Source organism: Otolemur garnettii, unplaced genomic scaffold (genome assembly GCF_000181295.1).
Source record: "Otolemur garnettii isolate 467f Iridium unplaced genomic scaffold, OtoGar3 scaffold00058, whole genome shotgun sequence".
In the NCBI taxonomy this organism is placed as follows: domain Eukaryota; kingdom Metazoa; phylum Chordata; class Mammalia; order Primates; family Galagidae; genus Otolemur; species Otolemur garnettii.
The window spans coordinates 3,036,597-3,051,531 of record NW_003852453.1 but is presented as its reverse complement, the minus strand read 5'-3'; the positions used below and the strand labels follow the sequence as shown (position 1 = coordinate 3,051,531).

Genomic DNA, 14,935 nt, shown 5'->3' with positions numbered 1-14,935 from the left:
TGTGTGTCCTGGGAGGGGCAGGGATGATACCCACATGGGCTCATTCACCTGTGTGTCACATACACAGCACACAGCCACAGTCTCTCTCGTTTACCTAGCTACCTATCAAAATCCCCTGGAATGAGACAGGAGAAGTGGGTACAGTGCCTGTCTCTCCATCTGGAGAGACGGGGAGTAGAAGCTGAGATGTGCAGAGGTGAATCTTCTCACTATATTTCTTTTTCTAAATGTTTTGCTATATATATATCATTTTTTCCAAAAGGATTCTTAAACATCAGTCTTCCCTGTAAAGTGATTAACAGGTTAAGAAGTACTTTATAGCAATCAGCTTATTACCCACTAATCAATACTTCAGCATCATTAGCGCAATGAAGGGTAATTTTATTATTACAGTCCCTTTAATCATTAGCAACGTTATACCTCTAGCGATGCGGTTTGTGAGTGACTGCTCTGTGATCAAGTGTAAGTGAATTCCTAGTGTACTGGCACTACCGGGGTTGTTGCTTACAATTCATGGAGTGATACCAGAATGAACTGTGCAGTACTTCCCAGAATGCACTTTCCCTGGTGTATGTCAAAACTGGTGACTATTCAGAAAATAACATACATACAGTTTATCCAACAGCAAAGGCAGAAGGTGTCTTTGAAAATTCTGAATCTGTCCTTTCACTGAAGATATTTTAAAGGTATCTCTGGAGTAAAGTTAAACTGCAAACACAGCCCAGCTTTTCCAGTTCTTATCTAATGCACATAGTTAGAGTAATCCAAATGGCATTTTCTAATAATATGACTTAATCAGCAACATCTTGATATGACTTCTCTCTGTGTCCACAGAAATTTTAAAATATCCTACACTAACCAATACTCTTCTCCCATTTCTAATTATTTAACAAGTAAAACTAGAAGCAAATTGTTTTACCTTCAGAGTTTCAAGTGTACCATCTTCTTTGGCTAAGACGCTGCCAGTGATCCCTAAAATGCTAACGACGTTCACGCGAACTCCGACATTACTACTGTGAACGCCTGCTTTGCACAGTGTCATCAGCTGATCAGGAGTCAGGCACTGCGGAAGGAGAAGAGGGAAGCACTGCTTACACCCAGCCAATCCCAACGGCATGAAAGCATTCCCGCTTGGAACTGGAACTAGACCAGGAAGCCCACTCTCACCAATGCTATCCACAAGGGCATCCAGATGGGGAAAGAGGAAGCTTTTGCTCTATGCTGACAGTATCATTTTATACCTAGAAAACCCCAAGGACTCAACCAAGGCACTCCTGGAATTGATAAATAATTATAGCAACATCTCGAGTTACAAAATCAATGTACATAAACCCGTAGTTTTCAGACGCCCTAGCAACAGTCATGCTGAGAATCAAATCAAAGACACAATACCCTTCACAGCAGCATCAAAGAAAATGAAATACCTTAGAATATACTCAACAAAGAAGAACAAGGATCTTTATAGGGAGATCTTTGAAACACTGAGAAAAGAAATTGCAGAGGACATAAACAGATGGAAAAATACATCATACTCATAAATTGGTAGAATCAATAGTTAAAATGTCTACAGCACTCAAAGTGATCTCCAAATTCAGTGAGATTCCCATTAAAATGCCAGCATCACAGAAGGTTGGACAATTCAGTTCATGAAGTCATACTAGACAAAGTGTTTTGATGGCACCCACAGCTCAGTCAGTGGGTAGGCCGCTGGCCACATACACCGAGGCTGGCAGGTTTGAACCCAGCCTGGGCCAGCTGAACAACAATGACAACAAAAAAATAGCTAGGCGCTGTGGCAGGTGCCTGTAGTCCTAGCTACCTGGGAGGCTAAGGCAAGAGAATTGCTTAAGGCCATCAGTTTGAGGTTGCTGTGAGTTGTGACGCCGCAGCACTCCACCCGGGCGACAGCTTGACACTCTGTCTCCAAAAAAAAGAGAAAGTGTTTTTTTATAGCTCACTGTTGAATATCACTATGGGCACCAGGTGGTCAGGGGAGCACCTTGAAGGTGACCGTAGTGACACTCAGGAACGAGGAACGCAGCACTTTTTCTAGGATGACTTCACGAACTTAACTGTCCAAACTCTTTTTTGCAGATCTCAAAGAAATAGTTCTACACTTCATATGGAATCAGAAAAGATCCAAAATAGCCAGTGCAATCTGATGAAATAGGAACAAATCTGGAGGCATCACTTTAGCAGACTTCAGGCTATGCTACAAGGCTACAGTCATCAAAATAGCATAGTATCGACATAAAAATAGAGACAACAAGCTTTGGATTGGAACAGAGAATACAGATAGGAAACCATCCTCACTTTGCCATCTGATCTTTGACAAAGCCCAAAGAAAAATACATACAATGGGGAAAAGAACTCCTATTCGATAAATGGTGCTGGGAGAACCAGACAGCCACCTGTAAAAAACTGAAACAGGACCCACACCTCTCTCCATTCACAAAAATTAAGTCGTGATGGATAAAAGACTTAAGCCTAATTCATCATAAATTATTAACAACTGTAAAAATGCTGGCTCACACTTGTAATCCCGGCAGCTTGGGAAGCTGAGACAGGAGGATCACATGAGGCCAGGAGTTTGAGACAAGCCTTTTCCTCCTGCTTCTATGGAAGACAAGGCCTGGACGGAGGTCAAAGACCCGCATGGCCAGGTTACTACAGCATCTGCTTTTGAGAAAAGGGGTGAAGAACAAATACAAATACATGTATTTTTCTTTCTTTTTTGTTTTCTTTGAGAAAGGATCTCTCTGTGACCCCAGCTGGCCTCAAACTCTTGAGCTCAAGCAATCTTCCTGTCTCAGCCTCCTGAGCAGCTGGGATGACAAGCATAAGCCACAATGCCTAATTATGTGCTTTTTTTAAAAAAATAAGCAAAACCAATTTGCCTATGTTTTAAAAAAAATAGAATGATAGGCTCAGGGCCTGTGGCTCAGGTGGCTAAGGCGCCAGCCATGTACACTCAAGGTGGCAGGTTCGAATCCAGCCCAGCCTCCCAAACAACAATGCTGGTTGCTACCAAAAAACAGCCAGGCGTTGTGGCGGACGCCTGTGGTCCCAGCTATTTGGGAGGCTGAGGCAGGAGACTCGCTTGAGCCCAGGAGTTGGAGGTTGCTGTGAGCATGATGCCACAGCACTCTACCCAGGGGGACAGCTTGAGGCTCCTGTCTCAAAAAAAAAAAAAAAAAAAAAAAATAGAATGATAAATCAAAAATCAAAAAGGATGACTACCAATATAGTGGAAATCAGAGAACAGGCACAAATGGGCAAAATCTAGATCTCTCTGAATATACCTTTTTCTTTTTCTGGCGGTAATATAAACATACAATTTACCACTTTAGTTACTGCTATTAAGCGTATAGTCCGGTGGCGTGAAGTACCTTCACACTGCTGGGTGATGTAAACCGTCACCGCTGTCCAATCTGGAACATTTTCACTGTCCTGCAGTGAAACTCTGTAGCCTTGAAACAAGGACTCCCTACTCCGGTCTATGGGGCTGGCACCCTACTCCTTCAGCCACAGGCATCGCGCCCTGTCTCTAGGAATTTAACTGCTTAAGATACTTCACGAAAGTGCAATCAGACAATTGTTCCCTTTGTGTCTGGTTTATTTCCCTTGTCTTCAAGCCTTGTCGTTGCAGCATGTGTCAAAATCTTTCCTTTTTAAGGCTGAATAATATTCCATCACATGGTATACCATGTTTTTCTCTGAGTAAAACCGGCAGGACAGGCCTGAGCTCTGGAGTTCAAGACCAGCCTGCGCAAGGGTGAGACCCTAGTCTCTACTAAAAACAGAAAAACTAGCCAGGTATGGTGGAGGGTGCCCGTAGTCACAGCTACGGGGGAGGCTGAGTCAAGTTTGAGGGTGCTGTAAGCTATGATCCACAGCATTCCACCAAGGGTGACAAAGTGAGACTCTGGGGGAAAAAAACAACATGGCATCTGACTCATCTTTGAGGGATATATCCTCAGAAAACAAAACAAAACAAAAAATCCATAAAAAAATTAAACTCCATTAACTAGTGCTTTATTAACACTACGACCTTTTTATTTAAGTGGAACATACCAGTACAACATTAAGATGTTTTATTCTCTTAAGGCAATGGCAGCAACAAGCACTCCAAAATTTAATTTCCTGCTAAAGAAACCAAGGCTTCTTGGAGAAATAACTTCATGTTTTAAGAAGAAAAATTACAAGTTGAGCCTGGGATATCTTTTGCCCAGAAGCAAAAGTGATTGAAAACCTAGAATTCTTACCAAAAAGACAAGGAGCCAACCTGAAGGGACTGGTGCTCTCTAAAGACAGTACAATTTCTGCATCAAAAAGCTTGAGTATAATGGAAGGAAATACAAATATAGTTTAAAACTCTAAGTTCAAAATAACAAACTTCACTGGGTTACTTTCAGAGATTGCTAGGGCATCAGTTCACCATTTTGGAAAGAAGGGTCAGAGAGGTCTTGGCGCCTATAGCACAGTGGTTATGGCACCAGACACATACACTAAAGCTGGTGGGTTCGAATCCGGGTCAGGGCAGCTAAACAATGAAAACTGCAACAAAAAATCACTGAAATAGCTGGGCGTTGTGGTGGGCACCTGCAGTCCCAGCTACTCGGGAGGCTGAGGCAAGAGAATTGCTTAACCCAAGAGTTTGAGGTTGCTGTGAGCTATGATGCCATAGCGCTCTACCCAGGGCGATACAGTGAGACTCTGCCTCAAAAAAAAAATAAATAAAATAAAAATAAAATAAACAAGTTGAATGGTGTATGAATCAAATCTCAATAAAGCTATTTTAAAAAAAAGTTTAAGAGACCAACATATCAACCAAAAGCAAGTTTTGGACTGTGCTTAGATCCTGATTTGAATAAGCCAACTGTAAAAAAATACTTTAAGGCAAATGAAAATGCGAATGTGGGGAATGAATGAAGGAGAATGACAGGACACGGAACCATGGGTGATGGTGTGTGTGGGTCACAGGACTGTCTCTGCTTTGGGGAATGCTTGCATATTTCCTCACAGGAAGTACCAAATCAAAGTGGTGAGGCATCTGTCAGGAGAGGGGTGGGGGGCCACTGTGGAAGGTCAGGAGGGCATGCTTGGAAGTTTTTGTAATGAAGTGTTTAAAAAAGACCAAGGACATTCAGTGAAAATACAACATATATGTAAAATAAGAAATTGTATTGACAAAAGTTATCTGTGTGTGTTGCTGATGATGAAGAGAAAATTTTACTATTTATTTTATTTAATTATGTTGAGACAGAGTCTCAAGCTGTCACCCTGGGTAGATTGCTGCATCACAGCTCACAGCAACCTCCAACTCTTGGGCTTTAGTAATCCTCTTGTCTCAGCCTCCCAAGTAGCTGGGACTACAGGCGCCTGCCACAATGCCCGCTATTTTTCTTTTTCTTTGAGCCAGAGCTTCAAGCTGTTGCCCTGGGTAGAGTACCATGGCATAACAGCTCACAGCAACCTCTAACTCCTGGGCTTAAGCAATTCTCTTGCCTCAGCCTTCTAAGTAGCTGGGACTACAGGCACCCGCCACAATGCCCAGCTATTTTTTGGTTGCAGTTGTCATTGCTGTTTGGCAGGCCCAGGCTGGATTTGAACCCGCCAGCTCCAGTATATGTGGTTGGCGTCCTAGCTGCTGAGCTACAGGCGCTGAGCCAATTTTACTTTATCACTTTTGTTTTATTTTATTTACTTACTTGAGACAGAGTCTCACTGTGTCACCCTTGGTAGAGTGCTGTGGTGTCACAGCTCACAGCAACCTCAAACTCTTGGGCAGGGGTCCTCAAACTTTTTAAACAGGGGGCCAGTTCACTGTCCCTCAGATGGAGGGCCGGACTGCCAGCCCTGGGATGAGATGGCTGCTAAGTAGGACAGGCAGTGGCTGCAATACACCTGGCAGGCTGCATGTGGCCCGCAGGCTGTAGTTTGAAGATGCCTGCTCTTGGGCACTTGGCTATTTTTTTTTGTTGCAGTTGTCATTGCTGTTTAGCTGGCCCGGGCTGGGTTCGAACCCGCCAGCTCGTGTATGTGACTGGCGCTCTCCCTGCTGAGCTACAGGTGCAGAGCCTTGTTTTATTTTTTTTAAGTGACAGTGTCTCCCGCTATCATCCAGTCTGGACTGCAGTGACCTATAGCTCATGGTATCCTTGAACTCCTGGGCTCCAGTGATCCTGCTGTCTTTGCTTCCTGAGTAGCTGAGACTAGGTATATGACACCACACTTGACTAATTTTTTTATTTTTTGTGGAAATAGTTTTGCTTTGTCTAGGCTGGTCTTCACCTCCTGGCTGCAAGTAATCCTCCCGCCTCAGCCTCCCAAAGAGCTGGTATCACAGTCATGAGCTACCAAACCTGGTTTACGTTTTTCTTTATACAAAGATCACATATTCCCCTTGTAATAGAAATATGTATTTAAAAAGTAGTTCAGTAATGAATTTTGCCTCTATAATACAGAAACTTTATAAATTTCACATAACAACTTAAAAAATACCTTACCTGAGAAATGTTCTTGGAAGCCATTGTTTGCAGAAGAGCCCGCAAGGCACTACTTATGGCTTCTAGAAAGTCAGCATGCTTAGCAAAATCTAAAACACAAAAATGAAATATAAAATTTGTTTTTCTCCAAAATAGGCTATTTAGTAGAAAAAGAAAATAGAATCAAAATAAATGTTAATATGTTATTATTAATAAAAATACTTGATATTTAAGTCAAAACGCTTTCTTAGCAGCCCCCTGTACCTTAGGTACCTAAGTCTGGAAGATAACCCAGGTTGCCCTGGGAACCCAGCTATTACGTATGAGGAAGGCCAGATCACAGGAACAGGTCATTCACTCTGCCTGACAACAAGGGGGGTATATTCCACAGACAGTCCTTGATTTCCAGATGCTGGGTTTTAAACCTTAGCTAGCTTTCTCGACGGGATTCTGTCTTTCTCAGATCTCCATCGTGGTGCTGGGCAGTCCTGTGGCGGTCATCACTGGTGCCTCCTTGCCAACTGGAGCCCACTGCCTCACCAAGGGCTGCTGCTGGTGCGGGGCTAAAGGACACGCCTCCATGGCTGCCACTGACCACCTTCCCCTCCTATCCCTGCTCCTCCTGTCCTTCTTCCCACATAGGACAAACAGAACAGTGGCGACAAGCAACATCATTCACAAGGGGGGTGAGGGTGTCACCCAGGTGAGCTGGACCCTGAACGTCCACAGGAAGGGAAGTGATTTACGTGGTGTCTGGTGGATTGTATTTCCTAAAACTGACTATAGTCCTGCACCACCTTCTAGAACCCTACTACTTCCCATAAAGTTGCAAACACTATTTCTCAACTCCTTGTGTCTGGACAGGACTCTCAATTCTTTTTTTTTTTTTTTGTGACAGAGCCTCAAGCTGTCCCCCTGGGTAGAGTGCCATGGCATCACGCTCACAGCAACCTCCAACTCCTGGGCTCAAGCGAGTCTCCTGTCTCTGCCTCCCAAGTAGCTGGGACCACAGGCGCCCGCCACAACGCCCGGCTATTTTTTTGGTTGCAGCCATCATTGTTGTTTGGCGGGTCCGGGCTGGGGATTCGAACCCGCCACCTTAGGTGTACGTGGCTGGCGCCTTAGCCGGTTGAGCTATAGGCGCCGAGCCAGGACTCTCAATTCTTTAACCAACAGAAAAAGAAGCGACAGCCTAGATCTGGGGTCTTCAAACTTTTTAAACAGGAGTCCAGTTCACTGTCCCCCAGACCACTGGAGGGCCGGACTGCGGGCCCCGGGATGAGTCGGCTGCTAAGCAGGACAGGCAGCAGTGGCAAAAACACCCAGCAGGTTGGATAAATGTCCTAGGCGGGCTGCATGTGGCCCATGGGCTGTAGTTTGAGGACACCTGGCCTAGATCATAAGAAGCGATGACTCCACCCAACTCCCTCGTGCCCGCTCTCTTCTCTCTCCTGACTTATGCCCTTGGAGCCCAGCCACCAAGTTACAAGGAAGCCGGAAGAGGTCACTCGTGCATGTTCCACGTGACAACCCTGCACCAACTGCCAGGTATGGGGTGAACACGAGCGCAGACGATTCTGGTTCACAGCCTTCATGTTTCCCAGCACACGGCCCGACTAGCATTTCTCAACCTCAGCATTATTGAAATTTTGGACCAGATAATGATTATAACAACCAAAAATATCTCCAGACATTGACAAATGTCCCTGGGGGAGGCAGGGGCAAAACTGACAATGTTGAGACTATTGTAGAGATGAGCCATCTCCACCACGCCTGGCCTAAATTTTTGGCCTAAAAAAACTGTGAGAAGTAATAAATGATTAGTGTTGTTTTAGCTACAAACTCTGAGATGGTCGGTTAAGGCTCCCTGTCCTACGTGCCTGGGCACACAGCAGTCCCAGTCTCTATTTAGTTTGTCTGGGCGAGGGAAGAGCAGTTTCTGCTCAACTTTTAATCAAGGCTTATTTTATTTTTTGACTCTCCCATTTCTACTACATACTATGTACCAGAGTAGAGTTCCTGTAATTAGAACAGAACAGGTAACAGGACAGTTTTAGGAAAGGCCTGGGAGGGAATCCTGCGATGACATCATGTGACCCCACCTTACTTCACTGTAGTCTCTGCTCCAATGTCTCCCTTCCTTAGAGGCTTTTCCACATCAACTAGCCTAACATAGCACCTTACACCATTCTGCTTTTAGTTTTCTTCATTGTCAGAGTCATTTATTATTCCAGCCAGGAACACTGGCACATGCCTGTAATCCCAGCCACTCATGAGGCTGAGGCAGGAGAACTGCTTAAGCCCAAGAATTTGAGACCAGTCTGCGCAAAACAGCAAAACTTCAGGCTGGGTGTTGTGGTTCACACTTGTAATCCTAGCACTGCTGGAGGCCGAGGTGGGTGGATCACTTGAGCTCAGAAGTTTGAGACCAGTCTGAGCAAGAGTGAGACCCTGTCTTTACTAAATCAGAAAAACTGAGGCAAGAGGACTGGTTGAGCCCAAGAGTTTGAGGGTGCTGTGAGCGATGATGCTACAGCACTCTACCAAGGGTGCCAAAGTGAGACTGTCTCAAAAACAAAAAAAAGCAAACCTCATCTCAAAAAAACCTAACAGGCCAAGCACAGTGGCCCATGTCTATAATCCTAGTACTCTGGGAAGCCAAGGCAGATAGATTGCTTGAGCTTAGGAGTTTGAGACCAGTCTGAGAAAAAGTGAGACCCCATTTCTGCTAAAAAAAACTAGCCAGGTGCCTGTAACCCCAGATACTCAGGAGTTGCTATACGGGAAGATCACTTGAGCCCATGAGTTAGGGGTTGCTGTGAGCTACGATAATGCCATGATGGCACTCTATCCAGGGTGACAGAGTAAGACTCTGTCTCAAAAAAACAACAAAACAAACACAAAATGTCTATACTAGAACGCAAGGTTCATGAACACAGTGACCTTGACTATCCTGTTCACGCTTGTCAGCATAGGACCTAGAGCAGAGTCTGACATCGAGTAAGTATTCACTAAATACGTGCGAGAAGAGTGAAGGACTTTGAAGATGTTCCTTAACACAGACCTCAGCTTCCTCAGCAGGAAGATGAAGGAATAATGCTGATCTCATAAAACCTGGCACTAACAGGTGACTGCTGTGAAGTTATTATACTGGCTTTGAAATGTGTACATGTATTTGGTTAAAGATCCAAGTGTAGCTCTAGAAATTCATGACCTGCCCATGAAAGCAACGACCGAGAATGTCTTCCCTCCTACAACTGTGCTTGGTGTCCGAGAACTTGTAGCATGTTTTACTGTAGGTAAATAACCCATAAGTAATCAAGCACCAAATTAACACTTAGCTGAAATGTTTACGCTGATTTTAAAAATTCTGACATGGGACAGAAAATGTATCCCAGCATACAGTATCACAAATCTAACTATAACAGAAAAAAAGCTTTCTGGTTCCTCCAATCTGGGAAAACAGGGAATCTCAAATGATTTTAGAACTCATATAATGGGGCAAAAAGACAGTTTGACCCAATATATGACATAGCTAAAAATTTCTTGATGTTCTGAAAATCAACAACTTGTTGACAGTCTCACTGTGTCACCCCCAGTAGAGTACTGTGGTGTCACAGCTCACAGCAACCTCAAACTCTTGGGCTCAAGCAATTCTCCTGCCTCAGCCTCCCAAGCTGCTGGGACCAGAGGTGCCTGCAGTTGTCATGGCTGTTGCCCGGGCTGGGTGCGAACCCCCCACCCTTGGTGTATGCTGAATGAGCTACGGGCACCGCCCTGAAGATCAACAACTTTTAATTAAGAAGACAAAGATATTAGTATGTTGAATGCAAGGACCAGGTCATATTGAAATCGTCTCCTTTTATTCCTGACGTATGCCACAAACACAATTTAGGTAGAACTCTGTAGCACAGATTTTTTACCTACTATATCAAGAACTGTGGCGCTAAAATTAAAATAAACTGGAGCTGGACGATCGTCACATACTTAACTCTCCAACACGGTAACCACAAGCAAGTAGAGATGTTTGGCCCCACACCCCCAAGTCTCCAATAACAGCTCACACTATCCACACAGAACTCACAGGATTACATTCTTTAACCCTAAAAGTTTAGAAGGAGGACATTAGAATACCACTTCTAAGTATTAGCAATTATCCTTTATCAAATTTCATTCTAATCAGAAAATTCAGTTATTCCAAAATAAATAGCGATGCTCCTTTTCAAGCCACTTCTTGCCTTCATTTCTTTGAATGCCCACGTTGAGCAATACGAAGGCCAGAGCCAGAAACCAAGAACGGACCCCACAGCCCCCGCAGCCCAGAGGCATTTGATGGTAATCTTCCCCAGGCAACAACTTTCCTCACCCTTTGCAACCCAAACCCATCACACCTGGAAGGCCAATGCAGCTGCTAAATCCCTGGAAGTAACAGAGTTCATGTCCTTAGATGGATTTTCAAAAATCCTGTAGTAACAGCAAGCCGTCGTAGTTTTTACAAAGTCAGGAGATAGACATGTATGTGCAGATACGTGCACACACGCATGTATATACAGATGTTCTTAACCCAGTACCATGTCATTTCTCAAACTTTTTTTTAAAGATTATGTCATGAATAGCCATGATAGGAAGCAGAATTTATCTGAAATCAAAGTGCCTTCCTGGAATGAGGGTAACGTGGTAAACTTCCCACAGTTCCAAACTGTCCGTTGTTTCCTGAGGAACCGCTTAGTATGGGGGTTTTCTGTGCAGGTAATGAAAAGGGACCATGAAGAGCCAGTGAGACCGAGAGGACACACCTAAGTGCTTTCTGTACAACAGAGGCAAGAATATGTGCATTTACTTCATGTAAAATAAGCTTTTGGTGGTGGCTGGGGATGGGACCTGTGGTACCTTGCCCAGACTGTCACTGAGAAACAGCCCAGAGACAAGTGATGGCAGCTTGTGGACCCAGGACTAAGAGGGTTACCACAAGGTTAGGCTGCACTCGGGCACTGAGAGCCCTGGGTGGGTCCTGTTCACCAGCGGCCCTGACTGGGGACTCGACACTTGGCCCTGCTCCTACCTCAGCTCCTCAGAGTTGCACCCTCAGCAGTAGCACCCTTCCCACTTGCCACCCCACTGGACACAGTGCTGGTCCAGGGGAAGGCAGGATACCATAGAGAGTCAGGGAAAGCTCACACCCCTGCCCCACACACCATCCAGACCTCTTCCAGGTCCACAGGAGGCCACAGAGACATGCAAAGCTCTCGTTCTCATCTGGCTGCTCACACTGCGCTCCAGGGCTTGTGCGGTCCAGCTTGGAATGTCCACATCTTTCCTGGGCATGGCTGGGGATGACTTTCATTTGAGCACTCCAGCCAGTGAATACACAAATAGTGGGAGATCACTGTGCCTGCTAAGTGACCAGTGTTGAAAGGGCAGCAGACAGCTTGGTAACTATGCATGGGATTCTGAACATTCAGTTACTTTTTAAAAATGTTACCTAGAACTTGTAAAACCTAAAACACACAGCTCCTCTTAGGACCTTCACAGAATACAAAACAAATGTCTTAAGAACTAGAGAACAATGGTTGAATGAATGTTTATACAGCAACTTGTATTTAATCAAAGGCAACCATATTTTGATTTTTTTTTTTTTAAGGAGTCGTTTCACTATGTTGCCCTGGGTAGAGTGCTGTGGCGTCATAGTTCACAGCAACCTCAAACTCTTGGGCTCAAGCAATTCTCTTGCCTCAGCCTCCTGAGTAGCTGGGACTACAGGTGCCACCACAACACCCGGCTATTTTTAGAGACGAGGTCTTGATCCGGCTCAGGTTGGTCTCAAACCTGTGAGCTTGGGCAGTTCACCCACCTCAGCCTCCCCAAGTGCTAGGATTACAGGCGGGAGCCTCCGCGCCTGGCCCATATTTTGATCTTTTAAGAGTTCAGTTCTTAGACTTACTGTTGTCTCTGAGGAGAAGTGACAAACTGGTTATAACGAAAAACTTGACGAACATCCTGAATACAACACAATGGAGTCACTTAGTAGTTATATCCTTTTTTTTTTTTTTTTTTTGTAGAAATGAGGTCTCACTATGTTGTCTAGACTGGTCTCAAACTCCTGGGCTCAAGTATCTTCCCACTTTTGCCATCCAAAGTGTTGGGATTACAGGTGTAAGCCACCATACCTGGCCTTGGTGGTTTCATTTTAAATTCAGCATAGGAAACAAGAACCTTCAAGTTTACCCACAAAAATCCCTAAAGACACTCTGAGCCTGAGGAGCTGAGAGAGAAACAAATTCACAGCTCCCATGTAACCCTCGTTCCAGGAAGGCAGGCTGGGCAGAGCCACGTGGGAAATTCTCCTTTATATAAAATATTACTTTTCCCTCTCTCAGTTACAATTCTTTTTGTTTGTTTGGTTTGTGCTCCCATGGTTTAACATGATCAAATTAAATGAGATTATACCGTAATGAACTATGAAAATGTGTTAGACAAACAGGCATCACACTTTATACGGCAAGGTCACTGAGGCAGTTAACTATAGTATCTCTCTCTCTAGGTTTTTGTGTACACAGGAAATTAATTGATACCAGAGACCTGTAATTTAGAGATTGAGCTCCTACCACACGAAGGTGCTTGAAGCAAGCTCTGTGTTAGACAAAGCAGGGTGCGGCCTGCGTGGAGGGTCTGCCTTACACACGTGCACACTTTCTTCTACTTCAGAGAGTCCCCAGAGAATAGACAAGAAACTGGCGTCACAGGGACTTGACTCTGGAAGAGGAGCTGGGGGGCACGGGATGGAGGAGGGAGGGTTTCCACCTACGTCGTCAAGTCGCTTCTGGATTTTGTGCTCTCTATATGTATTACCTGATCAAATATAAACTCTTATAATAAAGAATAAAAGCAAATAGGGAATTACCAAATAGCTTAGTGAAGTCTTTATGATTCAACTTTAATTGGCCTAACATAACTATTAGGATGCAAACAATTTGAGTAAAAATGAAAATTTTATCCCCCAGACCTGCTTGCATACTTTGTCTTGACTCGACACACCTGGCAACGATCAGTATGTGACGGTTAGTGTCAAGGAAAGGTTCCTACGGTTGGATGACAAATAGTATAGATCTATAAAATCCTAGTTCCTGTCCCTTCAAAATTCTGCTCCGTCTGAGCGGCCTTTCAGAGTAAGGCCTAAACATTTACCTGGTTGGGAAAAAAGAAGTTGTGACAGGTGCTGTGCAAGCGTCTGAAGGGCTGGGGCTCCCCCGAGGTGGTCCATGTCCAGGAGGGACACAAGAGTCTGGAGACAGACGAGGGCTCGACACTGCACCGTGTGCATCCTGGAAGGGAAGGGAGAGGACGCTGTTCATCTCGGAGTTACCCACAGAGCTCAGCACTGACTTTCACCCTGAGCTTCTGGTTCTGACTGGGGATATCTGTGAACACAAAGGAGTCTATAGCAGTTAGCCGAGGATCACAAGTGAACTGTTTTCTGCCTAACTGAACTGCTTGAGCATTCAAGGCCTCGGATGCACAACTCATTCGTGAGTCACGAGGAATCTGTTTTAGAAAACAATTCTACACAAGAATTGTAGCATCTTTGAAATTATTATTTTTTTTTTCAGAGACACAGTCTTTGTTGCCCATGTTAAGAGTGCCATGGTGTCACAGCTCACAGAAACTTCTAGCTCTTGGACTTAGGTGATTCTCTTGCCTCAGCCTCCCGAGTAGCTGAGACTACAGGCACCCATCACAACACCTGGCTATTTTTTTGTTGCAGTTTGGCCGGGGCTGGGTTTGAACCTGCTATCCTTGGTATATGGGGCCAGCACCCTACTCACTGAGCCACAGGCACCACCCTGAAATTATTTTCGATTGTGAAATAGGACATGTATAAAGTACACAACAGGTATACAGAGTTTACAGTCCATAAAGCAAATGGGCAGACACCTGGATGAGAAATAACCACCACCAGCACCTTCCAGCCCGAGGATCTCTTTCTTACAGTGTTCACTTCCCTGACCCCTAGAGGTTAACCACTGTCTAGCTCAGTGGTTCTCAACCTTCCTAATGCCACGACCCTTTAATACAGTTCCTCACGTTTTGGTAACCCCAAAGGGTCGTGGCTTCAGGAAGGTTGAGAACCACTGATCTAGACTTTTATGGTAAACATTTCCTTTCCTTTTTTTTTTTTGTAATGGGTTTACCGCCCATGTACATATGCCTAAACAACATGGTTTACTGTTGTCTAATTCTGAACCTTGTAAAACCCAAACACAGTGTGTCTGTTCTTTTGTGTCTTGTTTTCTGTGGTTCAGGGTAACTTTCTTGCATGCTATGAAGTCCAGATCCTTTTCATATGTGTTCTACTGCAGGATTATGTCAAACTTCATTTATTCCCTCTAACTCTGATAACTGTCAAGGCTGTTTCCAGGTCAGGCACCTGTGAACCACACTGCCATAAG

The 14,935-nt window shown here is 44.6% G+C and overlaps 1 protein-coding gene across 1 annotated transcript in view; it reads right to left on the bottom strand.

The window, feature by feature from the left end:
* Nucleotides 1–14,935, bottom strand: part of HEATR3 (HEAT repeat containing 3) — a 49,080-nt gene that overhangs the window by 5,284 nt on the left and 28,861 nt on the right. The window contains 3 exon segments of the mRNA XM_012806797.2: nucleotides 920–1,063; nucleotides 6,510–6,598; nucleotides 13,674–13,859. Coding sequence (XP_012662251.1) covers nucleotides 920–1,063; nucleotides 6,510–6,598; nucleotides 13,674–13,859 — 419 coding nt within the window.